This window comes from Microplitis mediator, chromosome 7, assembly GCF_029852145.1.
Source record: "Microplitis mediator isolate UGA2020A chromosome 7, iyMicMedi2.1, whole genome shotgun sequence".
Classification (NCBI taxonomy): Eukaryota; Metazoa; Arthropoda; class Insecta; order Hymenoptera; family Braconidae; genus Microplitis; species Microplitis mediator.
In genome coordinates this window covers 12,179,105-12,196,858 of record NC_079975.1, presented here as the reverse complement: position 1 = coordinate 12,196,858, position 17,754 = coordinate 12,179,105, and the positions used below count along the sequence as shown (strand labels likewise).

General features: G+C 32.4%; 1 protein-coding gene across 3 annotated transcripts in view; it reads right to left on the bottom strand.

Annotated features, from left to right (window-relative positions):
* Positions 1–619: 619 nt before the first annotated feature.
* LOC130671294 (synaptotagmin-1-like) overlaps positions 620–17,754 on the bottom strand; it is a 123,191-nt gene continuing 106,056 nt past the window's right edge. For 2 of the 3 annotated variants that reach the window (XM_057475096.1, XM_057475095.1), the window contains one exon: positions 620–1,145. In XM_057475096.1, the coding sequence (XP_057331079.1) occupies positions 945–1,145 (201 nt within the window). In that variant the 3' untranslated portion in view covers positions 620–944. The remainder of the gene's footprint in view (positions 1,146–17,754) is intronic. The other variant, XR_008990496.1, reaches the window with a different exon arrangement.

Below are 17,754 nucleotides of genomic sequence, written 5' to 3'. Positions count from 1 at the left end.
CGCGATACCGACATGGTCTGGGTTCGATTCCCAGTTCAAGCTATCTATATTTTTCTCAATTTATCTATAAATTGTCTTATTGAGAAGGTTATTTGCATGTTTAGGTTTCCACTATATTTAAATATAATTGAAAATATAGTGTATATGGTTATTTATAATCATGTATGAAATTGTTCAAAAAGCATATATGTTCTATATATGACCATATATGTTCATATATGGCTATATATAATTCGTTTCCCAAGGGTTGTTACGATAAATGTTTTCTGGGTGTGATATCACTATTACGTTGGTGTGTTCGTTGGGTATACGAGCTATGGATATAATAGTATAAAATGTTCCGATAGTCGCAGTTATATTTCTCAGGTATTATGCGAGCGCTTTCTATAATTTTCAGTAATTATTATTACAACATTATGGATTGATCTCTCGTAAACGTACAAGAAAACATTGCCATAATTTTTTTTTCGTTCTGGAGGTTTCGTGCCGCACTTTATGTATTCAAAGTAAGTTGAAATCTGTACTTGACGCAAGATACTGCCATCTTCTTATATTATCAGTAAGATATTGATACAAAACAACTTACGTTTTTTTTTTTTAACATGAGTATTTTTAGTGTATCATTGTTTAAAAATTCTTGAATAGTTTATTTTACCTTTTATAAATGTTTTTACAGCACAGGATCATTAAATGATCCATAAAATTTCATTCTTTTTCTATTTAGTTTATTGTTTTCACTTTTATGTATAAATTAATAACTGTAGTATTGTGGTCCCAGTAAGAAAATGCACCTCGGAAATTGCTTCCACTACTGAACATTTATGAACTGCGCATGTGCACAGAAAAGTAGGAGAACATTTAGCACATAAAACATCTAGAGTGGGAGTAAAAACCGACGACACCCGAGGTGCATTCTCTTGGTGGGATGACAATAAGTATATAATTTATTTAAGGGTATGCCATTCAGCTACTAGTTTTCGGGGATTGTGAAGAACAGAAAACCAATGAAGCCTCTCAGTACTTCCACGAACACCGTTTCCTAGAACAACTTTTCCAATGAACACATCCTTAGTATTATTGATGGACGTTGCTGATTCCTCACTATCACTGGGGTGATTATTGCCTCCTATCGCTGTAACCAGAACCTGAAATAAATTTTTTTTTTTTTTATAAAAGTAACTATTGCTTAGAAAAAATATTGTATGAATGTATATATGTATGGATTGTCCCGAGTCAAAATTTAATTCGTAGATCGAACGTACTAGACGTTGAAAACATAAATTCGACCTTTGCAGACGTAAGTAGCTACAATAACGTATTTTAGACGTTGTTGACGCACGAAAACATAAATAAGACTTGTATAATCGTAGAAAAAACCTTTAAAATCTTGCAATAAAGAAAGTGAACTACACTAACGCAAAAATTAAAGGAATAGAAAAATTTTACAAATTTTTTAGTGATTTTTGGAAGGCTGTAACTTCGTGAAAAATAATCGTATCGAGATTTTAAAAAAAGCATTGTATAGCTTGAAATCTCTAGTTTCGGTGCATTTTTTTTAATTTTTAAAGAGCTCCGGCTATCGCGCAAACGTAAAAATACCGCGAGACAAAAAATTTTTAATTTTTTTTTTTCCAAAGAGCCCACGGACCGTGGAAAAATTCTTTTAACTAAACCAATGCATAGGTCATGTAGCAAATTTGTTAAGCTTCAATTTGGTTTATGTTATTCTCGTAGGACGATTTGTCGCAGAGATATCAGCCTTCAAACAAAAAATGATCCTTTTAGCTTTGATCATCGAAATTTCAAGTACCAATGACCGGACAGTAAATTGAAGGGTGGCGGTGAAAACTTAAATAAATGCCTTACAAGGCCCTCTCATTATTTAAAAAAAAAAATTTCTTTTAATTTTAAACATCCATTAGAAATTAGTACAAAAAAATGACTTTTTCGTGATCCCCGACCCGAAAGTACGGGCCTCCTGGCTCTCTTTTGCTCCAGAAAAAACAACTTTTGTGGTTTACACAAATTACAGCGCGCTCTGGTGGACTACGCTTTTTTCTGGCTCAGTCATGTAACTATATTTACAAGCGCGCTTGTGTCAGTATACTCACACATGAGTAATGCACTATAAAGTGTATAGTATACAGTGCCGGCGTACTGTCAGCTCAACATAACCAACACAGGGAATTTTAAATCGTGATAATAACTATAATTTTTACGAGTTAATACTACTGAGTGATTTAAGGGCATTCTCAGACTGTACCACCTGCTTTTTAAAAAATTTAATTAAAAAAAAATTAAAAATTGAATTGAAAAAAGGAGAATGTAGTCGTTATTTCGCCGGTGTATACAATTTAAAAACGAATGACTTGCAATTGATATTAATCAGGAGTTAAACGAAATTTGTTGAATAAATTGAAGCCTATAAAATTTTAAAGTCGAATTATAAAATTGACATGAAGATTTTACTGAAATTTATTTTACAAATTTCGTTCAGCTTCCAATCGATATCAGCTGCAAATAATTTTTTTTTTAATCTATATCTTAGCGAAATTAGGACTACATTTTTTTTTTTCGATTAAGGTTTTAATTGTTTTTTAATTAATTAATATAATTTTAATACGGTTATCAGAGTTAAAAGCCATTAAAATTTTTTTAAAAGTGTATTTTCCAAATTTTTAACTTCCCGCTAAGAAAATTGTAAATTTTTAAAAATTCGGGAAGTTATTGGTTTCGGTCCGATTTACGAAAATCGAATTTTCATCAGATGTCGACGTTTTGAGTTCTTAGGAAGCTATTCTGACTAATTTCAAGATGATGTCCGAGTGTATGTACGTACTTACGTATGTACGTATGTAGATACCTGTATCTTTTAAACGGGTCAACCGATTTTGAACTTTAAGATGTCATTCGACGCGGCTTGTCAATATCTTGGAGCTGAAAGAAAATTGAGCTTGATCGGTACGGCTCGTTCAGAGATATTCCAAAAATAAAATTTTTTCAAAAATGTTTTTTTTTTATAACTTTTAATGTGCTCGATGAATTGATCTCAAAATCGACTGGGCTCTAGAACTTTATAAGCCGCATTGAATGCCACCTCAACCATCAGAATCAGTTCATTCGTTCAAGAGAAACCGTTGTCGAAAGAATTAAAAAAAAATTTTTTTTTAGTTTTTTTGAAATATCTCAAAATTGACTTGATAAATCTAATTCAAAATTCGATCAGCTTTAGAACTTGATAAAACGCGTCGATCGCGACCTCAGCCGTCTCAATCGGTTTATTCGTTTGAGAGATATCGTTGGAGAAAAAATGGTAAAAAACTATTTTTTTTCGAAAAGAACGGCATACAAAAGTATTTTCGAGCTTGCAGAGCTCAAAAGTGTATTCACGACAAAGTTTTTGAGCTCAAGGAAAGCATTAATGATTGATATGTTACGAGTTATGAAGTTGTCTAGATTTTTAATCTCGGAAATTATACTGAATTCTGTTGAATTCATTGTAATTGCTTTCACTAATAATAACAATGAAATAACATGTATATTGATATTTGATCACAAAGAGCAGCATTTCCATGATCGTAAGTAAATAAACTAAACTAAACATCGAAAGAATAGAAAAATAGAAACTAGTTTTTTCTGGAAATATCTGGAAACTTTGAGTGGCATCGTCAAACTGCTGACGCAACAGCATCCGCGTCGAACGATGATTACAATCCCTACATTTTGGGGATAAGGCCCTAATACCTTATTCCACTTTTTTCTAGGGTGTTGGCTCGCGCAAAGGTATAAAAAGCCGAAGCCCGATGCGTCAACTCCCGGTACAATTAGATTATACAATTGTATTGACTCGAAATTAATTGTCAAATAGTAATTGCAAAACTCAAGTGTATTATCAACTAAATTTTCTGAATATTCTATTTTATATGAACAAATCAAATATATTTATTCTTTAATCAACGACCAAGTTATTTCGAACTTTCGAGAACTACGCGTGTATCCAAAGATCTACAGTCACGTCCAATTCAAATAATTCGCGCCAGAAAATCACAAGCTGACACGACTCCAGGACGTAACACATATTAAAAATCAATTTAACTATCTATTAGACGGTGCCAAATGAAATCGATATTTTTCTTTTTTTGGTCCCATACGAAAATTAGGTTGTCTCACTAAAAAAAAAAATCCTGAAAAAATTTCAGCTCGATATGTCTATTTTTCAGTTAGCGCTCGCGTAAATAAGAATTTTCTAATGAAATTGTTTTTTATCCCAACTTAATATTTTACAACTCATTAAATATAACTGATTAAAAAATGGCCAAGGTGCCTGTTATGCCCTCAGTGGCCTCAGGTGCCTCCACCTGTTAATTAATTAGTGAACTTGAGATCCATAAATAGACGCGCATTTAAATTTCATTTGACATTATATATTAATATCTTACAACACTTATTGCGTCTTATCAATATTTAGTCGATAATTTAAATAATAAATCGTCGTGGCACATACTTATTAATTATATATTTTTATTATAAGAAACTTTAAATAAATAGATAAACAAATCTTTATTTTGTATTCAGAGAAATATAAATACGATTTGAGTGGTTTTGGAACGTTTCCTATCACCCGATACTCAAAACCTAAACTAAACACACGCATAAAAATCATGAATAGGCCCTTGTTTTATAGTTAACAGTAAATATGGTTAGAAACAAATGCATACTTTATAAACAAATAAGAAAAAGATATATTTAATAAATAAATGTTACTTATAAATGAAAACCATATCACAAGAACTCGACTATTATTGCTAATTATTACGTAAATATCAAATGTTCGCGCCAGAACACTTGATAACTCTACGCTCTACTATACCAGAGGTGCTGCTATCGACGCGCCCTCTGATACTCGGAATTTCAACTCGATAGCCAGCTACGCGGCAACTGGCATTATTCTACAACACTTGTGATAGAACACCACGTGCTACCAGTTTTTATTATAATTCAATTACATCGTGTTAATTACTCTACATTATCAAGTACATCATTCTAATTGTAACTCGCTGATTCACCATGTATTTATTATCATCTATATTCTTCAATTATATCTTTTTTTTCATATATAAACTCTGTGCTCATTGCTGTGGTGACCGCGTGTTAAACTAACCTGCGGGCTATATCTATTCACATACTCGCCATCACGTGACTTTGCAGCCACAAATAATTTATATCAATTTTACAAATTACTTTCTAATACAGTCTCCATTTATTACTCATTGCTTAATTATTTACTCGTACTCGATGTCAACTGGTGTGACTGATGTCATCATTCAGTCATCCATCAACCAATATCAAATTTTATTTGTGACTGCAAAGTAATTATTATGCGTTCAGACTCGGCTCTCTAGGCATCTACTTATCTTTACTCGGTTCTTACTCGTACTCTTCATGTCGCGTAATTAAATTTACGTGTGAATTAAAATTATACTCGAACTAATTGTGATATTTATGAATCATTAATTGTTAATAATTTATTCTTTACTGCGCTCTATACTATAAATTAATTCACGTGTATGGTGCCGTGTAAAATTATAGAAAACTCATATTCTATTAAACTCGAAAAACTCAATCTTCAATTCACTGCGCTCTATATATCTGTGTATATAATATAATATTCATGTGTGCGGTGCCATGTAATTTATATTGAACTCAATGAAAACTAAACATAATACAATTACATTTAATAAGTGCTCTGATATAAACTCGTGATCGACTCTTGTACTCTATGCTATTATCTGTGATTTATTTTTATTAAATATGGACAATACACCAAATTAGTGACTTATTATTTCTTTCACCATCCCGATCCAGCAAATAAATATTTAATGTAGTTTTTAAGTTAATATTTTACATTAATATATATACATATTAAATAAAGAGTGACTCGTATAATAAATAAATTAATAGAAATATAGAAATATAGCATTAGAATAATTATAATGGTGTTTCATGATAAATAATAATGTCAATCGTATTAAATAATTGAATATAGAATAATTAACTAAAAGTTTGTAATTAAGTACAGGAAAATGGAAAATAAAGAATATAAGTAATAAGTAAAATCATAGAACGGATAAATAAAGAACGTAGATGTGTAAACTCATATCTCGTACGTGTATTAGTAGGAAGTATAAATGTATAAGTATATAATTAAAAAGAACGTTGATATGTATAAGTACATATATTGCATGAGTATGAGAATGGTGGGAGAAGTCGAAGAGTGGAGAGTCAGAGATCTTTCTGCCGTCTGATGTAACTTCACTTTTCTCCGAGAACTATTGACGAGCACAATTGTTATTACTGATCAAATCTTATCTACACTTTGTAATAAAACTCAGTCTTCAGATAAAAGTTATTTTATCAATTACATCTATCCTTATCCATAATTTCATTATTTCATTAAATAATAATCATCATCATCATCATCGTCATAATCAACAATCAATTTATCACTGTTTTCAAATTCAAAATTGGTCCCGCGTGACAACGAACTGCCCACTGTCCAGAAGGTGGCGTCAGCTCCGATCCTAGTAACCTCTAAGGACATAACATGCCATTTTGTAGGGAATTCAATTCTCTACAAAAGTAACTTTTGATCGAATGAAAAACATCAGCCAATTTTTTTCTGCAGTCATTTGAACCTAATGTTTTTTCAAAATTTACATTTATATTTACTATTAAACGCTTAGAAAACAATGTTGCTATGTATGAAACTTATTGAATTCAATGTCTCTAGGAACCTCTATGATCCCAAGGAATAGTTTTCATACTTGAAGTATTAAAACTAACATGAAACTATTGATATTAACGATATTTCTAACAAGATCTTTTCTTCGTTTTGACATTTTTCGTATTTAATCTTTCTAGTAATTTTTATCTGCATTAGGATATCGTCCATAATTGTAATTTTGAAATTCTCATACTGCTTATCAAAAATTATTACTTTATTGATAAAAATATACATTGTTTATAATAATAAAATACCCATAAAAATTCAATTAAAGAAAAAAGTGATGTTCTAATGTGCAGAAAATTTTTTTTCAATTCTGTTACTAGTATTTAAGAGTTTATGATATGTCAGAAGACCCTATTGCGAATATAAACTGTACTTGCTCCAAACTAATTAATAAATTAGTTGATTAATCAATAAATAGATAAATTAAATAATTTCTACTACATGTTGCTGCCCATTGTAGGCAACTTTCAGATTGTTTGCACTAGGTTCTCCGGACAAATCATAAGCTCTTAAAAACCAGTAACAGAATCGATAAAAACTTTTCTGCACAATTCGAACATCACTTTTTCCTTTATTTAAATTTTTATAAGTATTTTATTATGATAAACAATGTATATTTTTATCAATAAAGTAATAATTTTTGATTAGCAGTATGAGAATCTCAAAATCACAATTACGAACGATGTTCTAATGCAGAAAAAAATTACTAGAAAGATTAAATGCGAAAAATGTCGAAACGGAGAAAAAGTCTTGTTAGAAATATCGTTAATATCAATAGTTTAATGTTAGTTTTATTACTTCAAGTATGAAAACTATTCCTTGAGATCATAAAGGTTCCTAGAGAAATTGAATTCAATAAGTTTCATACATAGCAACATAGTTTTCTAAGCGGTTAATAGTAAATATACATGTAAATTGTGAAAAAAAATTAGGTTCAAATGGCTGCAGAAAAAAATTGGCTGATGTTTTACATTCGATCAAAAGTTACTTTTGTAGAGAATTGAATTCCCTACAAAATGGCACCTTGGCCATTTTTTAATCAGTTATATTTAATGAGTTGTAAAATATTAAGTTGGGATAAAAAACAATTTCATTAGAAAATTCTTATTTACGCGAGCGCTAACTGAAAAATAGACATATCGAGTTGGAATTTTTTCAGGAGTTTTTGTTTTAGTGAGACAACCTAATTTTCGTATGGGACCGAAAAAAAAAAAATATCGATTTCATTTGGCACAGTCTACTATCTATCGTTTTGTTAATATAATTAATTGGAGTCGGGTAATTAACGTGGAGTGTACAACATCTCATCGACGCTGATAACTCACCCCCCAGTCACTGCATATATATATATATTAGGGTGGTCCGTTTGGAACGACTACTTGTTTTTTTTCGCTCCCACTGAAAAATATTGTTGTAGACATTGAAAAAAAAATTCTCTGAAAGTTTTAGCTCTTAATTTTAATTTTAAGTACTTTACATTTGATTTTGAAATTTTCCCATTTAAAATACATGGGAAAGTTGGGATTTTTTTTTTAATTCTCTATAACTCAGCCGCATTTTAAGTTATCGGGTCGCCGTTTGTGGCATTTTTTAGGTAATTTGATACTCTTCAAAAGTCTCCTTACAGTTTTACTCGGACTCTAATTGTTTTTTCTGTATTGGTTCTGAAAATAATTTTTTTAATAATAATTTGGGTTTTTAGTTGATATTAACTAAATAACGAAATTTACTGAAAAAGTGCAGATAACGATTTTTTAGGAAATTTTATTCGCTACAAAAAAGGTCCTTTTAGTTAAGTGGCTCAAGTTCTTCGTTCACGTGATATAGGGATTTCAGTAATTTTGTAAATAAAATATTTGTCCAAAAATTCCACCAAATACTATTTCATTTCAATTTTAAATCGGTAAATAATTTTTCTTTCATTAATTTAATCCAGTCATTAAAATCAAAAGGGGTCAAATTGATGAACTTCGGAAAAATTTTTGACAAATATTTTATTTACAAAATTACTAAAATCCCTATATCACGTGAACGGAGAACTTAAGCTACTTAACTAAGAGGACCTTTTTTGTAGCGAATAAAATTTCCTAAAAAATCGTTATCTGCACTTTTTCTGTAAATTTCGTTATTTAGTTAATATCAACTAAAAACCCAAATTATTATTGAAAAAATTATTTTCAGAACCGATACAGAAAATACAATTAAAGTCAGAGTAAAACTATTAAGGAAACTTTTGAACAGTTTCAAATTACCTAAAAAATGCCGCAAACGGCGACCCAATAACTTAAAATGCGGCTGAGTTATAGAGAATTAAAAAAAAAATCCCAACATTCCCATGTATTTTAAATGGGAAAATTTCAAAATCAAATGTAAAGTACTTAGAATTAAAATTAAGAGCTAAAACTTTCAGAGAATTTTTTTTTCAATGTCTACAACAATATTTTTCAGTGGGAGCGAAAAAAAAAAAAAAGTCGTTCCAAACGGACCACCCTAATATATATATATATATATATATATATATATATATATATATATATATATATATATATACATTTATATTGTAACGGGTTTTTCACCACCGGGGATCTACCGGAGTGAAGTCCGAATAAACTCACGATTTTTGGCAACCGTGTTCAAAATTTTTAGTTGGGCGCCAGGTGATTTTAATATCACCGAATAAACAATTATCGAAATCGGCTCAGGGTGGCGGATCGGGGAAAGGTCAGGCACTTAAGATTACGATAAATAATTGATCAGAATTAACACAAAATAATTAGTCGTATATTAAACACAAAATAATTAATCGGTATCACAAAAATAATCGGTTACAACAATATAATAAATTGCCGTGGTCGGCTTGACTCGATATAAACAAAACAAAATTTCTCGTACTTGCTCGTGTCACGATCGGAGTGAGTGAAGGCGACGGGCGAAAGGGTTATTTTATTTATTATTTAATATCAGAATACCGAATAACCCTGTTCTATAGCTCAGCCAAGAAGTTCGATTGAACCGTCACGTGGTTAGTGTGAGAACTTATGGATGATTGGGTACCGATCATTAAATTATAATTATAATATGAAATTATTATATTCTGTCATCCAACCAAGGAATTGGCGTCACGTGGCTGATATAAGAATGTTTTAATTTCTTATCATTTTATAACTTATTTGTCTATTCGTACCGAGCGGATGTACTATAGACCGTCCCGTTCAATGACCTGCGTGGCGTTAGGGTAGGTCCAGGATTTTTGAGCGAGAGGGATATTGGGTCGGTGAATATGGGCCCTCGAGAAGACCGTGTTCTTTCTCCGTCTTACTTAGGATTACTATGACTTAATTTACTAGCACTTGAATGCTGGAGAAATAGGACAGTAAATGAAAAGACGAATGTATGAAAAGAAAAACATGTGTTGTATATTGACAAGTTAAATCTTACATGTAAATATTATAATTTTAGACTTACCCAGAAGGGTTGATATACTTGCATACACACTCACTCCAAATTCACCGATTTGAATTTGTGCACACAGGAATTTACAATGTTTTTGACAGTTTTATTGAGATTCACAGGTTGAATCTATTCAAACGAACGCACTGCACGCTAAACCGAAAGGCCGGCTTTGCCTTCGAGTGAATTTGCTATGATTTTTAGGTTTTTATTAGCGGAATTAACTATTCCTGAACAAGGACTCCGATTTGGACGTCACGTGAAGGGGTTTAATTAATTTTAATGCGAACTCAAATGATTTTATTTTAGGTATCCAACCTAGGAGTCCAGGTGCCTAGGCGTAGCACCTCACGAGGAAAGGTTTTAAAAATAAAACTTAAGTCGCGTAATTTATAATTTTTAGTAAAAGAATCGAGTTGCGATTATCGATCTAGGAACCCGGTTGTGGAGCGTCACGAGAGCGAATTCTGAAGTCGACTCAGTGAGTCTTACTCGCGGATGGATCCGACAAAGTTTCTAATTAAAAAGTAAAGACTTTTGATGTTAAATTTTAATATTCAAGTCCGTTTATCGATCTAGGAGTCCGGTTGCCGAGGCTGTGGACCGTCACGAGAACGAATTTTGGAATCTTGCTCGCGGATAGATCCGACAAGGGTTTTAGTTGCGGCGGTAATGACTGATTTTAATTATTTTTCCGGGGTTTATATACGAAAATTTTCGGAGAAAAGTGGGGCTAAAAATATTGAGAGCGTGAGAGTAAAGGATTAGATCATAAATTTGAGTGACATTTACTTTCATTCTCGGAAACCTGTCATCTTAGAAAATTTACTATTTGTAAGGGACTCAGAGATACAGACGGTTAACTTATTTGCGACCAAATATTAATTACTTAAATCCATTAGTGGTACATATTTTTAAAAGCGATAATTTAATTTTAAGAAAACATTTTATAATTTACCTCTGATCTCTGTATGGAGATGATAGAAAATAACAAGAAAATCGTAAATTTAAGTGACATTTATTTTAATTTTTGGACCTCTGAAAATTATATCATCAAAAATTATCGGCTACCGGAATCCATGGGAAACCATTAGTTTCATTAGCGGGTGGATATGCACTCTTTAATTCCATTAGCAGCGAGACAGAAAGAAATAAAATTTTGATTTAAATGACAGGAGCTCTTTACTCTACTTTTCAGGTAAATAAAATCAACATAGAATTCGTGGGAACTGTAATATTCATCGGTATTAGATGATGTTAAATTAAGTGCTTGGGTAATAAAATTTAGATCTAAGGGAGAATTTTTAAGCTAACTTGATTTAGACATTAGAATTTACTTATGGCTTAAGTAGGAAATATTAAGAAAGAGATCAAAAATAATTCTATGTGAAGTTTGCCGTTGAGGACTTTACCGAGTAAACCGGCCATCGCAGTGCAGCTGCGTTTATGAGAGAGAAAGACAGATACTTGTCTATCCGCTGGGTTTTACTTCTATTTCACTTACTCTTTCTTCATGCGTTATATTATTTTATTTCGATATTATAATTGCTGTCCATTTCAAAGTATTTTTAATTGATTCAAAGTAAGTCCAACACTCATTTTTAAATCGTTGGATGTACCTTGAATTATAAAAATAATTAAAAGAAAAATTTAATTAAGTTAAATTATAAATTACTTGGGATCAAAAGTAATTCATGTGTATCGATTGTTACAATCGGAAAACAAATCAGTTCATTGCTAAAAAAAAAACACAGTCGGTTAACGAAATTAGAATAAAATAATTTTATTGTCTGGAGACACACGTACAGCGGAAGTATTAAAGAAATACTTGACGAGTGACGTCAGAGTATTCTTACACGGCGAGGTGACAAGACTACAGTTGCGAATGAGACACGGATAATCCGTCATTCTCAGAATTGCTCGAACGAAATAAAATAAAAAATAAAATAATATTTTATTTCGGTAACACGTTAAGTTGCACGATCATAGAATTTTTACGCGTAATTAATAATTTAATTAATTATTATTACGTGCGCACTGCACTTCTTTTTTATCAGATCGGTTACACACTTTGTTCAGTTTCAGGCCGAGGCTTCGGCTTGTTCACTTGTTCACGAACTCGGTTATTTTCGGTCGTAATTAATTGTCGCGAATTATTGTTCGTTGATCAAACTCGGATTGATCTTACATGTCGTAATTCAAATCGTTCATACGTCGGAATCGAGAATCGTTCAGAGTCGAATTGTTCAAATAAAATAAACGTGGCCGATCAGTTCGGCGTCTATCCCGGATCTCTCCTGACAATCAATGCGTCGAGTCGATTGCTTGGTCATAGTCGAAATTTTTGCTCATAGGTGTCACCAGAATGGGCTCACCGGATAACTATTTATTTTATTTAAATAATTTCAAACCTTGGGTCGATGTCGAATTTTTTCTCATGTTACAATATATATATATATATATATATATATATATATATGTATGCTCAGTCACGAGCTTAAACAATTTGAAAAGCTTCGTGCAATTCCACTACGTCCAGGATCTACTGAACTTGCTACTGACTTCAAAGTCAGAAGAGTTCCGGGTCACTTGCTATTTGGCCCCGGCACATACAATTTCTTGATCATGACCGTGTCAAGACGGCATGAGAAACCACTACCAATCGACCAATTAGAAAATTGGTCTTATACCAGCGTGCTTGGCAGCTAATCAGAGAAATTGGCTGTTAACTACTTCCTGTTGGCGCGCTTTTAAGCCAATGGGGAAATTCGTTTTATGCAGCTATGCTACCACGCCGACTCCAAGCGGTAACACCAGCTGAACGAGGCATTCAACATCTCAATCTGCATCGTGCTTTCAACTAGCTTTCAATTAGCTAGTATATCAAGGCTACTGATTATTGAGTAGCGTCATTAACCGCTACCTACCACATGTCGAGATTTTTGTACGTGATTCCTTTATAGTTTGCATTAGCTCTGTTAAGCTAGCAATGAATAGTCAGCAGAATAGACCGAAATTGGCACCAAAATTTGTTGCTAAATAGTTGCTGCAAACCCGATTTTGTTGCTCGAACCGATTCTTCGGAAATCGAGTTAATGCTATCTTATACATAAGCTAGCAGTAAACTCACCAGATTGGTGTTGAATGGAACGTCTGATGCGTGATAATTTGTTGCTAATTTGTTGCTGGAACACACCGCGAAAAACGCATCAAAAAATTGAAAATCGGCGAAGCTTGACCACCAGCAGCAAATGATTAATGACCCTGCTAACTTAACACGCGGTTTTAAATAACAAGAGACAGTCATTAGTTTTGTTGTTGCTCAGAAATAGACTCAGTGGTACTCAAAGAGCCAGCAACAAAATAAAAACAACAGATCGGTAGGTTTCAACAATCAGCAAGGAAAACTTGATGGCTCTGCTATATCAACAGGTGGATTTTATGAGCGAAAAACAGTTGTCAATTTTGTTGCTGCTCAGAAATAGACTCAGTAGTACCCAAAGAGCCAACAACAAAATAAAAACAAAAGATCGGTAGGTTTCAACAATCAGCAAGGAAAACTTGATGGCCCTGCTATATTAACAGGCGGTTCTTATGAGCGCAAAAAAAATCGTTGATTTTGTTGCTGCTCAGAAATACACTTTGTGGTACCCAAAGAGCCAGCCACAAAATAAAGTCAAACAATCGGTAGGTCTTACCGATCAGTAAGGGAAAGTTTATGGCCCTGCTATATTAACAGGAGGTCTTTATGTGCAGAAATTAGTCGTTGATTTTATTGCTGTTAATAAATAGACTTAGAAATATTCAGAAAGCCAGCACCAAAATAGAAACAAAATAACGGATAGTTTTAACGACCGATAACTGAGAATCAATGGTCCTGTTGTATTAATACTTGTTTTCCATACAATAGAATTAGTTGCTGATTTCGTCTTCTTTCATGTATTTTTCTATTGACCCAATCTTTTATCACGACTTATATGCGTTCATTAATTTTTTGAACTTCAAAACATATTAGAATTAGGCAACCCTTGTTTTCTCAATGGCGATAATTTTAGAACAGCAGATTACCTAAAAATTAAGTGTTTGCGCTTTTTCTATACTTATTGATGCGTCACATTTGTCAAAATTATTTGAAGTCATTTATATTTAGCTATATCCGTCACAACGTTTGAAATGTTATAAAAATTATTCAGTTTTTTTGTTACAAATTGGTATCAATAATCCTATAGAGAAATCACAGTTAACATGAATTAAGGAAAATATTTTTGATTCAAGAAATTTTTTTTAATCGATTCGGAAAATCAAAATCTACTTGCACCATGAAAACAATGATCTTCGAATTTTTATCTTGAATCAAAAATTTTTTCTTACGTCAACATAATTTTTGGCTTAAATCAAAAAATTTTTACTTGTATCAGGACTTTATATTTCTTAAAGTAAGGAATATTTTTTTTGAGCGAGAAACATAATTTAGTCGTAGCAATATTGCATTTTTTTGGTTGAAGAAAATGAAATTTCTCGGAACAAGTACTATTCTTTTCACGCAAGTATTTTTGTATTCTCCGACCAAGATAACAAAAGTTGCTCAAGCTAAGAGAAAAAAAATTTCTCGAGAGAAAAGATGGATATCGAGAAGGGAAAAGTCACCGGTGCTAGGCAGCAGCAGCGGGAGTAGTTCGGTGCTCGTTACGAGATCGTGCCTACTACTTGTAGTGTTCCTTGTAAGAAAGATATTCTAGAATTGTTTTATTCCAAATATCAGTACGGTTTTGTTCGCCAAAATTTGTAACGGGTGCTTTAATTAACTAATTTATTGTAAACAAATCTTACCCCCGGCTCGAGTGAAGCTCGCCGGAGTCCAGGATTCTGACGAGGGTAAATTATTGTGCAAAAGTAAACTATAAGTAAATTACAAAACCTCTTTATTCTAATAAAAATAACAGTAGTACAATTACAATAAAACAAAGAAAAACCCACTCATACACGGCGTTACAATTCTCCGTTACCGCCGTCGGTACAAATCGCGTTGCTAAGCTCCCCTTCTCGGCCCTCTGTCCCCGGTTCCTGACGGGTAGCTAGTGCCGCCCCGCAGGTCCTATTCTGCGTTACCCGAGGGGAGAGTGAATAAAATCCACCTCGCCCCCACCTACTCGGTTGTGATTGCCTACCACCGTTTGGCTGAAAGCCTCCAGGTGGGGAGTCGCCTTTTCGTCGTGGGTGAAACTGTTCACTTGCCTGTGTCGTAGTCCGCGCCAGGTAGAGTGGACCCTCTTTAATTCCTCGTCTAGAAAACTCCCGTCGAGTACTCCTCTGTTATTTGACAGAGCGGCAATTACCTTCTGAATTGTACTATTATATATCCTATGATATATCATGACTTTAATATTTAATATTAATGTTTACTTGAATAATTTTTCTCGAAATCAAAAAACAAAAAAATTTTGTTCCAGACAAAAAAAAATCGAATTAACACGTCAACCTTTCGGAGAGAGAATACATTTTTGACTTAGACATATTTGTCTTTGCCCCAGCAACTTTTATTATCACTTAAGCAATTCGTTTTTCGGAGCATGAAAATTTTTTTCTTAGGCCACGAGATTTTTTCTTGACCCAAGGTTTTTGTTTTTTGGAGTAAGAAAATTTTTTCTTTGGGGCATAAAAAAGTTTTTTGGCCGAAGTAGATTTTTTTTTCGCTCAAAACGTTGATTTTTTGGCAAGGGATGACTTATTTTCTTCAGTCAAGAATTTCTTCTGTTAAACCAAGAAATTTTCAATTTTGCTTTAAATAGTATATTACATACCTAGGCCAGTAAAATAAGACAAGTCCCAGATCACATGCAATTGTTAGCCAAGGCGAAGCCTTTTTACCAAAATAAATTTTTTTGGAGCAAGAGAATTTACTGTTTCGAACAAAAAAAAAGTTTTTAAATCAAGTGTTTTATTTTTATTGAGTCAAGAAGGGAAATTCGAAAGATAATATTTTTCTTGAATTAAGTTAACTATTTTTTCTGTGTAGCCGCTAAAAACCTTTACTTTTTATAACTCGTCATTGCAATGAATAAGTCCTGTTTACTTCTAAGCCATGTCTACTTTGGAGTAACCTAAGTTGAGGTACATTGTGTTCTAGCTTATGTTATTTATTAACTGATTAATTTTAAAAATTTTAGTTGAAAATATTTTTTAGTAGTGATCGCCCAGTAAACACATTGACGTAAATTTGACGTCAGAATGACGTTACGCTATATCATCATTTACGTAAGATATAAGTCACGAATGAGTCAGGTGCGACTCATTATTTCACACTTTTTTACGTAAGATTCTGATGTAAAACTAATGACGTATACATGACGTACATGTAATGTCAGTGTGACATTCTATGACGTCAATATGACACATGAGTGATGTCAAAATTATCCATTCGGATAAAAAAAAAAATGAGATACCGAATTTTTGATTTGATTATTACCGCGCGAACGCATTGTGAATTCAGAAACAAGATTAGATAAAGTTAAATTATGGAAAAATCCTAGGCGTCTGTTGGGTTCGAACATGGCTCCTCTTGGCTGGTAGTCCTGAACGTTGCTCACTGGTCCACATCACGGGAGTTCAAATCTCGTGCTTAATTGATGTATTTAGAGTGAAGTGCCGGAAAAATCAGAGTTCATAAGTTTTCGTGAAGGATTTTTACAAAATTTAAAAAAACTTTATGAACTTATATGAAAATTCATAGAAACAACATTTGTGGGCCTCGATGATAATTGTTTAAAATTTCATTAAGCTTTATTAAATTTTTTAAATTTTTTTTTGTGATGTGAAATTTAAAAAATCTGATATAAAATTTTGCGAAACATTAAATAATTCCACAAAATCGTATGAAATTCAATCGATTGAAAAATTTGTGATAATAACCTTTAGAATCATAAAATCAAAAGAGTTCAAACTGTCGTTACATTTTCTTTGTCATATTATTTAAAAAAATAAAATTAATTTTTTTATGCTCACGCTAATGTTTTAATCTAAAATGTCTGAATAATCTATTATCGAGGTTATCGATTACTTTGGCTCCAAAAATTGGCTCCGAAACTTTTGAATATTTTTTAACTAATGGAGATTTAAGTTTGATTGATAGTTGAGAAAATAAAAATTTAATAACATTAATACTAAAATTGTCACATTATATATGCGTATATATTGGACCTATATACATCAGTCATGTCTGATCAGATCTAATTATATATAGACTTATATATAATTAGACCTGATCATGTATAGACTTATATCCCTCGCGGACTTGGAATCACTGTGAAATCACAGTGAAATCACAGTGAATTCACTTTCACCGTGAGTTTACGGTGTGTTTACGGTGAATTCATAGTGAATTCACAGTGATTTTGTGCCATTTTGTCATTGTGATTTAGTAGTGATTTCCCTGTGACTTCACTGCGAGTTTACAGTGAATTAATGGTGATTTCACCATGATTTCACAATAAATTTATGGTGATTTCACCATGATT